Source organism: Sphaeramia orbicularis, chromosome 14, assembly GCF_902148855.1.
Source record: "Sphaeramia orbicularis chromosome 14, fSphaOr1.1, whole genome shotgun sequence".
Lineage (NCBI taxonomy): Eukaryota > Metazoa > Chordata > Actinopteri > Kurtiformes > Apogonidae > Sphaeramia > Sphaeramia orbicularis.
Genome location: NC_043970.1, coordinates 47,785,506 through 47,798,197, shown reverse-complemented (window position 1 = coordinate 47,798,197; position 12,692 = coordinate 47,785,506). Strand labels below are relative to the sequence as shown.

Sequence of the window (12,692 nt, the reverse complement as noted above, 5' to 3'; positions counted from 1 at the left end):
GTGAAAGATTCTCTAACAGGTAAGAAGCAACTAAAACACCTAAAATACAACAAAAATAAATAAATAAAATTTGTTGATAAGTTTAGGTGGACGAAGAATATCAGCACCACTCTATTAAACTCTTACAAACTATTATCCCTGAAAAAACAAAAAAATAAATAAAATGTATGTAAGCAAATCCAAGTCCTTATACACTGAAATGCACAATAACATTAAATCTAATATTTAGATCTATCAAAAAATCATTCAGCATTATGTCACTACTGTTTCATCAGTCTTATCTGTTTAAGTTCAGGTTTTAGGTCACTGTCTGATTTATATCCTTGGAAAAAGAAAACATTTACAGTGGTTAAGGCGTTGCTTTTAAGTTTGAGTCATTTGGCGACATCTTGTGGTCACATTGAAACATTGCGCTGCATCATTTACACCAGGGCTCTCAAACTCATTTTCTCTCAGGTTCTACATTCAGCCTGATTTGATCTCAAGTGGGCCGGACCAGCAAAAATAATAGCATATTAACCTATAAATGATGACAACTCCAAGTTTTTGCCTTCGTTTTAGTGCAAAAAAACCCATTAAATTATGAAAATACTTACTTTTATAAACTATCCAAACAAAAAGATGTGAATAACCTGAAAGAAGTGAAGGTTCTTTAGAAAAATAAGTGCAATTTTAACAATATTCTGCCTCAACTTATCATTTCTACATGTGCATTGTGGATCAGATCTACAAAGACACTAAACACTGAGGAACAGACAGAAAATTGTTACAATTGTGCTTAATTTTCTTCAGACATTTCAGGTTCATATTTGTTCAGGTTATTCACATTTTATTGTTACAGGATAGTGTGTAAATGTAAATATTTTCATAATTTAATGTTATTTTTTGCACTAAAACAAAGACAAATATTTGCAGTTGTCATTATTTATAAGTATAATGTAAGATTTTTTTTTTTTTTTTCCACATCAAACTGAGAAGAAAATATGGAGTCATTATATTCTGTAGGTTATTATACTGTTATTTTACTGTAGATTATATTGGTCTGTATGTGGAACCTGAACTAAACTGAGTTCCACAGCCTTGACTGTGGAATTTTTGTACTTTACAAATTCATCCCACAGGCCGGATTAGAACCTTTGGTGGGCTGCATTTGGCCCCCGGGTCGCATGTTTGAGACCCCTGATTTACACATTTATCAAATAGCAAGAGCAAAGTTATGCAAATTTATATTCAATTTCATTCTGAATTTCATTTTGATGTCAATCTAAATGACAAATAAAGTCTGTCTGTATCTATATTGTCTAGATGTCGGTTGTGCTGCTCAGCGTTCAACCATTCAACAAAGAAAAACTACATTTTCTGTCATATCACCAAGTGAAATGTAAAACAAAAAAAAAAAGTGTTTTGGTAGTGGCGTGTCTTCTTGCTCAAGACAGATTTTCTGGATTATGAACACATTTCATACCAAGTAAGAGACTGATGATAACACTGAGTTACAAAAAAATGTTTTTTGCAAGTTGTCTAGGTTTTTTCAACTCAATTAGGACCATTTTGCACCGCTAAATCCAAAAATGACATCTGTTTTTCTCAATCAGGTCAGGTTTTTTTGCTAATTTGATTTTGAAAAAATTGATCTTCTCACAAAATTGATTACATTTTTGTGACTTTATCAGATGATTTTTTATATAGTTCTCACACAAAATAGGTTTTAAGAGAAAAAAAAATCATTTGCTAACAGGATTCCTGTTAGGTACAATGGTGTATTCACCGCAGATGTAGCAGAATACGTCAGGCTTATTTTTGCAAGATCTTCTAGTCGAAGCCATTTCATTCACCTGTAATATTTAAAAAAAAACAATCATAAATTGGCAAAAGTAAAATCTTCAGAACTTATTTATTGCAAGAAATATGAAAGAATTTTGTATCATATGATGTGAAAATGCCCATAAATGTAAGCAAAAATGTTAAAAAGCCAATATGTAGCATAGTTCAGAAAGTTGACCTGACTGAGCAAAATTAATGTGATTTTTGGATTCAGCACACCAAAATGATCCTAAATCAGCTCAAAAAACTGAAACAATAAATTTGTTGTTGACCAGTGTAATTTTATATAGATATTCAGCTTCATATATTATTATCTCTGGGATTAGTTTGGATTTCTGTGGATTCTAAAACAATCTCACTTAAGATTCAAAGACTTAAGTTATTACCCCGCCCACCGAAGAGGAGGCAAGGGGTATTGTTTTTGGTTCGGTTTGTTTGTTTGTTAACACTCTAGCACACAAATGTCAAACATGCGGCCCAGGGGCCAAATCCGGCCCGCCAAAAGTTCCAATCCGGCCCCGGGGATGAATTTGCAAAGTGCAAATTAGGCCATCAAACTCAAAAATAACACCATAATAACCTAGAAATAATGACAACACCAATTTTTTCTCTTTGATTTAGTGCAAAAAACATTAAATTGTGAAATTGTTTACATTAACAAACTATCTTTTAACAATAACGTGAATAACTTGAACAAAATGAAGAAATGAAGTAAATTAAGAGCAATTTAACAATTTTCTGCCTGTTACTAAATGTTGTGTGCATATGTATGAATGACAAGTCAAGGCATAATACTGATAAAATTATACTTACATTTCTTAAGAAATTCCGTTTTTTTCAGCTTATTCACATCCTTTTTGTTTGGATAGTTTGTAAATGTAAATATTGGCATAACTGAATGTTATTTTTTGCATGAAAACAATTTGGAGTTTTCATTATTTATTGGCTATCATGCTATTATTTTACTGGTCCGGCCCACTTCAGATTAAAGTGGGCTGAATGTGGCCCCCAGAAGAAAATGAGTTTGACACCCCTGCTCTAGCAGTAAAACTATTGGTTGAATTAATACCAAATTGGATTTATAGATTATTAGTGACCCAGAATTGATCTGATTACATTTGGGAAAAGTAGGTCAAAGTTCAAATTTTTTATGAATTAAAAAAAAAAAAAGTTTTCCATTTACTTATAATGGCCAAAATTTCACATGTCTGTAGCAGTAAAACTATCGGTTGAATTCATACCAGATTGGGTTTAGAGGTTGCCAGTGACCCAGAATAGATGTGGTTACATTTTGGAAAAAGTAAGTGAAAGTTAGAATTTTTTATGAATTTTTAAAATCTTTTTTCTCTCCCATTTACTTCACTAGTCAACAACAAATTTATTGTTTAAGTTTTTTGAGCTGATTTAGGATAATTTTGGTGTGCTGAATCCAAAAATCACATTAATTTTGCTCAGTCAGGTCAACTTTCTGAACTATGCTACATACTGGCTTTTTAACATTTTTGCTTACATTTATGAGCATTTTCACATCATATGATACAAAATTCTTTCATATTTCTTGCAATAAACGAGTTCTGAAGATTTTACTTTTGCCAATTTATGATTAATGTTTTTTTTAATATTACAGGTGAATGGAATGGCTTCGACTAGAAGATCTTGCAAAAATAAGCCTGACGTATTCTGCTACATCTGCGGTGAATACACCATTGTACCTAACAGGAATCAAGTCACAAGTTTCATAAAGTGTGCTTACCAATCTTACTTTGGTATTAAACTTGGTGACCAAGATAAAGTTTGGGCACAGATTGTGAGAAGTTCAAATTTTTCAAAATCAAATTAGCAAAAAAACCTGACCTGATTGAGAAAAACAGATGTCATTTTTGGATTTAGTGGCGCAAAATGGTCCTAATTCAGTTGAAAAAACCTAGACAACTTGCAAAAAACATTTTTTTGTAACCCAGTGCTTATAATGGGCAAAATTTCAAATGTCTATAAAAACATCAATTTTGTTTCAATTGACTTCAAACTTGGCACATATATAGAGGCAGTTAATATGCTGACATCGCCACATGCATAGACATGATGACATCAGCTGGATCGATGCCAAGAAAAGCTACAGTACATGTGTTGTGCCTGGTACCACTTATTTTTTAAATGAGTCACCAGCATTTTGCAGGAGTTCTGCAGAATGACCAACCCACAAACACAGTCTGATCCAGTCCAGGACCGGGTACCTGTTTGAGGGGAACGTTGCTGGTGGACTGTGGACTCTCCACAGACTTCAGCTCCTGCACCAGGGCGGCGACACTGCAATGGTCCGTCGACTTTTCCGAAACGCCAAACTCCACGTCCCACACATGTCTCACTCTCTCCAGGAAGTTCGTGCTATTCTTTCCCGGCGTCGCCCACGGGTGACCAGAGACAGAGGACTGAGGTACGACTCCGACGTCCAACAGGGTCCCAGTCAGAAGCTCAGCCACACATAAGTGTAGCCTGTGCACCTGCAGACGACGGAACGGGGGTTTATTATAATAATAGCTATGTATTCCAAAGGTGTCAAACATGTGGTCTGTGGGCCAAAACCAGCCCACCGAAGGTTCCAATCTGGCCCGTGGGATGAATTGGTGAAATGTAAAAATTACAAAATCATTTTAGATCCAAACTCCAAAAATTTAACAATATTCTGCCTGTTACTGAATGTTTTGTGCTTTTGTAGATCCACTGTGATCTGTAATGTACACGTGTCAATGAAAAGGTGAGGTATAATGTTAAAACTGCACTTATTTTTCTTAGGTTTTCAGGTTTTTGTACTTTTTTTTGTGAAAGGATCGTTTGTAAATCTAAACATTTTAATAATTAAATTTTACCGTTTTGCACTAAAACAACAAGGAAAAATTTGGAGTTGGCATTATTTAGAGGCTATTCTTTTACTGGTCTGGCCCACTGGAGCTCAACTTGGGCTGTATGTGGCCCCTGAACTAAAATGAGTTTGACACCCCTGATGTATTCTTTCATAATGCTCAGTGACGTTAGAACAGAGAGGAGGTCTATGTAATAAAATGAGTGAAACAAATGAAGTTAAACCCAACTGACTTAACAAGTAAGAAGAGAAAACCTAGACTTAACATGTAACTTCACAGACAACAAAATAACACATGCTAATTGATTTTAATACAAATTACTTCAAATTAAGTTCTCACTTTGAATTAAAATAAAATTTTTCTATAAGTGAGTGAATAAAATTTCCAACAGAAAATGTCACCAAAAACCTGATTCTTCTATCTTTAATCTGTCCATTGTAATGTGATTTTACATTTGTTCATATGTATTCTGGTGTCACTTCTCCAAATCAGATCCTAACTGCATTTAGAAGAAGCTTGAAATGTGATTGTCATTGTTTTGTTTATGATTAAACCTTTTATATGTAATGCATATTGTATATCAAATCTTTTACCTTTCTTTCTTTGTTATTGTTACATTTTTTGCTACCTGACTGTAAAAACTAAGATTTTGATGAAATCTTGGGGACAAAGCTGTAACTTTGGAGGGCCGGGTTAGGCCCACAGGCTGTATGTTTGACATTCCTGGGCTGCACAAATCCGGTGTTTTTTATGCTTTCTAACATGACACTTGTGCAGCAGTGTGTGAATGTTAGGTTTTCAGGTTGCATTATGCTCAGCGGTCTTTGTATCACTGACCAGGAGGTTCTTCTGGGTTTTCAAGACCTGCTGAGCTCCCTCCCAGTCCTGAACCGCAGCCAGATCTTTAGCGCAGCGAAGCGCCAGCGACTGAGCCAGAACCGCTTCTCCAGAGATTCTCGCGAGAGTCGCCGCCGCTCTCAGTGATGACACTTCATTCTTCCTGGAGATGACTTTGGCGGCATCAAAACTGGCGCCTGCAGCCAGGTAACTGCAAGACAAATAAATAAATAAATAAATAAAACCAATGGCCCTGTATCTCACTGGAATGTTCTATCAGCAATCAATAACAAGTTGAATTTGTGAGGTTGTCAGGTTCTGATCTATGTTAGAGTCCTGTGGTCTGGATGCAGGAGATCAATCTCCCAATAGAAGTGGGTGGTACTTTCACTGGAGGAGAACTCAACTAATTAAATGAAAGTCCATATATGACTTCTATCAGTGCAAACCAGGGGTAGGCAATCCTGGTCCTCGAGGGCCGGTATCCAGCATGTTTTAGATGTTTCCCTCTACCAGCACACCTGGTTCACATGATAAGCCCATCATCAAGCTCTGCAGAAGCCTGATAATGACCTTCAGGTGTGCTGGAAGGGGGAAACGTCTAAAACATGCAGGATACAGACCCTCGAGGACCAGGATTGCCCACCCCTGGTGTAAACCTTGTAGACATTGTCCCAAAAAGTCTCCATAAACATTTTTAAATGAATTCGACCAGTATTTTCAGAGAAAATTGCTGAAATCTAGACATTGGTGACCTTGAGTTTGACCCTTCAAGGTCACACAAGGTCAAAGGTCATGGACCAAAATGAAAGTCCATATATGACTTCCTATCAATGCTCAATAGTAGCTATACTGATATCGTTAACCATTTTATAAACCATGTTATAAACCATCAAAATATGGACCATTATAAGTAAAGGCACATTTTAATACTTCAAAAATTCAACAAAAATTTAAAATTTAAATTTCTGAAAACTGCGAACAATTGTCCCAAGGAAGCTGCATAAAACATTTAAAATTAATCTGACCAGTAGTTTTAGAGAAGCAGATTGTTGAAATTGAGACATTGATGACCTAGAGTTTGACCCCTTCAAGGTCACTCAAGGTCAAAGGTCATGGACCCAAATGAAAGTCCATATATGACTTCCTATCAGTGCTCAGTAGTAATTACATTGATATTTGTAACCATTTCCATGTTCTAAGTCATCAAAATGTGGACCATTATAAGTAAAAAGCACATTTTTAATACTTCAAAAAATTCTGTAAAAATTCAAAAATAAAATTTCTGAAAACTGCGAACAATTGTCCCAAGGAAGCTGCATAAAACCTTTAAAATGAGTCTGAGCAGTAGTTTTGGAGGAGATGATTATTGAAATTTAGACACTGATGACCTTGAGTTTGACCCTTCAAAGCCAGTCAAGGTCAGAGGTCATGGACCCAAATGAAAGTCCATATATGACTTCCTATCAGTGCTCAGTAGTAACTATATTGATATTTGTAACCATTTCCATTTCATAAACCATCAAAATATGGACCATTATAAGTAAAAAGCACATTTTTAATACTTCAAAAAATTCTGTAAAAATTCAAAATAAAATGTCTGAAAACTGCGAACAATTGTCTCAAGGAAGCTGCATATGAACTTTGAAATGACTTTGACCTGTAGTTATGGAGAAAATTTTTGCTAAAACATAGACATTGTCAAGTTTGACCCTTCAAGGTCACTCAAGGTCAAAGGTCATGGACCCAAATGAAAGTCCATGTATGACTTCCTATCAGTGCTCAATAGTAACTGTATTGATATCTTTAACCATTTCCATGTTATAAGCCATCAAAATATGGACAATAATAAGTAAAAGCAAATTTTTAATATTTAAAAAATTCTTCAAAAATTCATAAGTCAAAATTTCTTAAAACTGTGAACAAACTTTGTAGACATTGTCCCAAGGAAACCACATAAAATTTGAAATGAATCTGACCAGTAGTTTCGTTAGAGAAGATGTTTGAAGAAACAGGACGACAAAGATAACGTCGAACACAACACCTTCAGAGTCGCTCATGGCCGTAGCCGTTGAGCTAAAAAGACAGATGTTAAAGTACGGAACATCAGAATATTTATTTAAAGGCTCTGACCATTTAGCAGCAGCAGAGAAATGTCCATCCTTCTCCAGGACGGCGGCCCAGCAGGTGTACAACTCCTTCAGGACCGGATCGTTCGCTGGAAGTCGGGCTTTGACCAGAGCTATGGCTTCCCTGAGGAAAAAATATGTACATGCAAAGAAAAAACAGAATAAAGGTTAAAGCATAGACATCTGTGCAAAAACAGCAGAAAACACCCACATTACTGTTTTGCTTTAATTGTTTAATTATTTACATTTTATAAGTTTTAAGACAAGACATGATGGAAACACCCCTCAGCCTCATGTCTATGGAGAACCTGAGGAATCCACAATAGGTGGTGTTGAAAAAGGAGCATAAGGTTTTTTCACTTGTTTATGGAGAGGAGGAAAAGTCCAAAGATGGAGATGAAAACGACGAACAAGTGAAAAAGTAGGCGGAGCTTACTAATAACCCCGCCCGGTTGCACACTGATACTCTGCCAATCCAGGGATTCATCTGGAGAGTCTTAACTTTCCAGGTTTTCAAAAACTTCTCAAAAAATTGTTTACAAAAAAAAAAAAAAAAAAAAAAAAAAAACAAGAATTGAGACAAAGGCACACGTAGAGGACATACAGGGTGGGGAAGCAAAATTTACAATATTTTGTGGCAGGGATTGAAAGACAGTGTATGACCAATTAGTTTACTGAAAGTCAGGAGAATTTATTTGCCACAAGAAAATGTACATAATAGAAAATGTTTTTATTCTATGTGTCCTCCTTCTTTCTCAATAACTGCCTTCACACGCTTCCTGAAACTTGCGCAAGTGTTCCTCAAATATTGGGGTGACAACTTCTCCCATTCTTCTTTAATAGTATCTTCCAGACTTTCTCGTAATAGTTTTGCTCATAGTCATTCTCTTCTTTCCATTATAAACAGTCTTTATGGACACTCCAACTATTTTGAAATCTCTTTTGGTGTGACGAGTGCATTCAGCAAATCACACACTCTTTGACGTTTGCTTTCCTGATTACTCATATGGGCAAAAGTTTCTGAAAAGGTATGGATAATAGTGTTAGGTATGATTATGACATCAGTATATGTTTGGTTTCAAAACAATTGACGTAGTGCCTGCTGAGAAAAAACAACTAAATGTTCATTGTAAATTTTGCTTCCCCACCCTGTATGTATGAAATTTGAAAAGAATCAGGTGAATAGTGTCAGAGAAATCAGTTGGACAAATTGTCTAAGAAATGGAAAAAAAAATTAAATGTTTAAAAATGTATGAAAAATCCAAAAATTGAAATTCAGCTCTCAAACTGTGCACTGCACCTGTCCTAGTGGTAAAGAATGTCTGTCCAATTTGAAAAGAATCAGGTGAATAGTGTCCGAGAAAGCTGTTGGACAAAAATCTTGGATGGACGGAATTCCAGGTATATCTATACACCTTAGTCCACTCTTTTTTTTTTTTTTTTTTTTTAAATAATAATAATAAATGCAATAAATGCTTTCAAAAAACTATGCATGTAAAGGAAATACTGAAACACAGAGTAGAAAAACACATTTAAATGCTATGTTACATTGTCTAATAATAATAATTTCCATACCTGTATGTGCTCCCAAAGTGATCATTGTGGACTGTTTTTTGTTTTTTTTAAGAGTTGAATAGCATTAACATCTTCTTCCAAAAGTCATTTCTAAATCCTGCTCAGTAGGAAAATGTCTGATGTAATTTTTTGTTTGTGCTGCAATAATGTGGTATGAAAAGAAGATTAGATAAGATGTCATACTGTAAGAAGCTGGTCTTACTCTAAAACAGAGGCTTCAAACTCATTTTAGGTCAGGGGCAACATTCAGCTAAATTTGATCTGAAGTGGGCCGAACCAGCAAAATAATAACATAATAATATATAAATAATATCAACTCCAAACTTTTCTCTTTGTTTTAGAGCGAAAAAAGTAAAATTACATTATGAAGATGTTTGCATCTACAAACTACCCTTTAAAACACAGGTGTCAAACATGTGGCCCGGGGGCCAAATCTGGCCCGCCAAAGAATCCAGTCTGGCCCGTTAGATGGATTTGTGAAATACAAAAATTACACTGAAGATATTAACAATTGAGGATGTCAGAATAATTTTAATTCAGATTCCACATACAGACCAATTAGATATCAAGTAGGTCAGACCAGTAAAATACTATCATATTAAACCTATAAATAATGAAAACAGCAAATTTTCTCTTTGTTTTAGTGTAAAAAAGTAAAATTAAATGAAAATGTTTATATTAAAAAACTAATTTTACAAAAAATGTGAAAAACCTGAAATGTCTTAAGATAAGTAAATGCAATTTTACCAATATTCTGTCTGTTATTAAATGTTTTGTGTATTTGTAATTGTAATGTAAGTTGTAATGTACGTGTAAAGGATAAACTGATAATCTGAGGCAGAATATTGTTAAAATTGCAGTTGTTTTTTGTAAGACGTTTCCAGTTGTTCATGTTATTCCGATTTTTGTAGATGTTAACATTATCATAACATAATTTTACTTTTTTCACTGTTATTTGACTGCTCCGGCCCACTTGAGATCATATTGGGCTGAATGTGGCCCCTGAACTAAAATGAGTTTGACACCCCTGCTTTAAAACAATGTGAATAATATGAACAAACTGAAAAAAATGTGTAATTTTAACAATATTCTGCCTCAGTTTATCACTAACACATGTACATTACCACTTTCAGATCACAGTGGATCTACAAATACACCAAACATTTTGTAACAGGTGAGAATATTATTAAAATTGCACTTCTCTTAAGACATTTCAGGTTGTTCATATTTGTTCAGGTTATTCAGATATTTTTTGCAATATTATACTTTGTGTTAGTGTAAATACATGAAAATATTGACATTTACAAAGATAAAAATTTGGAACTGTGAGTATTTATTAGTTATTATGAGCCACATGAGATTGAATTGGTCTGAATGTGGAACCTGAACTAAAATGATTAATATCTTAGTGTAATTTTTGCATTTCACAAATTCCTCCCAAGGGCCGGACTGGACCCTATGGCGGGCCGGATTTTGCCCCCGGGCCGCATGTTTGACACCTGTGCTCTAAAATCTCAGATGACCATCATAAGGCTTGTTTAAAAAATATAAAAAACAAAAGAGGAAAATGTATGAACCAAAAAGGAAAAGAAGAAATGAAATATTCTAAGTTTTGCTTGATGAGTGTTTTATTTTGCAAATCTAAGTTGTTATATTCCGATTTATATTTTGTATTTCTATTTTATTTGTACTAAATTGATGTGATTATTTAACCACTCTGATGAATTGCATTTAAAATGATAGGAGCTAAAAGGCAATTATATTCAACTTCAACAGAAAAAATAAAAAGATGGTCTGCTAATTATTTTCAAAGCCTCATGTATTATGATTTAGAGCAAGAAGCGCTACAACTACGTCACAATAATCAATCACTCAAACGCAATTTGCATGTGTAGGAGGATGCCAACCTGTAGAGTTTGTGAGAGCGCAGCAGCTCGATGGCCTCATACAGCTTGTTGATTGACAGCAGGTGCGACGCCGCCTTCAGGTACTGCTCCTGCAGACAGAGCTGCCTGACGTAGGCCTCCACCGCCCGGCTCCACACCTCGAACCCAGCTGGAGGTCAGGGTTCGATGGGAGAAACATGAAATCAACATTTAAGGAATGATATTTAGCTTTTTTTAAAAATTGAAATTATGCATTTTCAAATATTTCCCTGTGGCAAGGTTATTATTGTTAACGAAAACTAACGAAATGACAAAAACTAGAATTAAAAAAACATTTTCATTAACTGAAATAGACAAAAACTGTAATAAAAAGAAAAAAATGATAACTAACTGAAACTGTATTGTGTACTTACAAAACTAACTAAAATGGATAAAAATTATGGATAAAATTCCCTTCGTTTTTGTCTTTGTCAACGTCTGATTGATTTGAAATCAATTTATTTCGCTCTAGCAAATTTATCTAGCGGCACCATACGACACTTCACGGTCCGTCACTTGTCATTTAGAGTCGTCTTCTCGTCCCCACTCTACCTGGAAACACGGAGACTAAAGTTGGGAGAATTCAGAGTCCTGTCTGGGATTTCTCTGAATACATCAGCGAAGAAGATAAAAGATATGACAAAACTAAAATTAATACTAAAACTAAACTAAAACTAAGCATTTAGAAAAAAATGAAAACTAATAAAAACTAGCAAACCTGCTCTAAAAACGAATTAAAACTAACTGAATTAGAGAACTAAAAATATTATATTTATAACCTTGCTCTGTAGTCTACATAAACTGTAAATGCTCTGCTTGGGTCTGAATTCTTCACTAATTCAACTCCACAGATCCATCTTCAACCCTATTTCTGATTAATGACACCAGAAAGGTTGTTGGCCGTGCTGTTCCATCCCGTTCAACCAACAACTGAACATTTTAGGTAACCGGCTCAAAGTTTGAACATATTTTCAGTATGGACTACAACCACTGCTGCTGATAAACAGTTATGTCGTACTCAGAGAAATGTTCATTGGAAGTCTTGACCTTATATGTACAAATGTCATGAGAAGGAATTAAAACAGGTTGTAGAAATCCGCTGGATTTTTGTTGGAATTAATATAAAGATAGTTTTGCTGCACCTGGAGGATTCAAATACAAACTGTATGAACTATTACGGTCCCCAAATACACATATAAATGTACCAAAGACTAATAAAAGTGGGTGTAGCAAAATAAAAGGATTGATTGATTGATTGATTTTTAATGGAATTATGCATTTTAAAACATTTCCCTGTGGTCTACATAAACTGAAAATGTTCTGCTTGGGTCTGAATTCTTCATTAATTCAACTTCACAGGTCCATCTTCAACCCTATTTCTGAATAATGATACCAAAAAGGTCGTTTTGAGCGCTGGCCCTTTAAATGTAAATGAGTGACTTCATGCTCCGCCCCCTCCAGGTTGTGGGTTGTGCTGCTCTGTCTCATTCAACCAATAACTGAACATTTTAGGTAATCAGCTGTATGGACTACAACCGCTG

The 12,692-nt window shown here is 34.9% G+C and overlaps 1 protein-coding gene across 1 annotated transcript in view; it reads right to left on the bottom strand.

Moving 5' to 3' along the window:
- gemin5 (gem (nuclear organelle) associated protein 5) overlaps window positions 1-12,692 on the bottom strand; it is a 69,040-nt gene that overhangs the window by 11,481 nt on the left and 44,867 nt on the right. The window contains exons 21-24 of the mRNA XM_030154670.1: window positions 11,134-11,281; window positions 7,656-7,775; window positions 5,523-5,733; window positions 4,059-4,325 (exon numbers count right to left, since the gene is read on the bottom strand). Of these exons, the coding sequence (XP_030010530.1) occupies window positions 4,059-4,325; window positions 5,523-5,733; window positions 7,656-7,775; window positions 11,134-11,281 (746 nt within the window). The remainder of the gene's footprint in view (window positions 1-4,058; window positions 4,326-5,522; window positions 5,734-7,655; window positions 7,776-11,133; window positions 11,282-12,692) is intronic.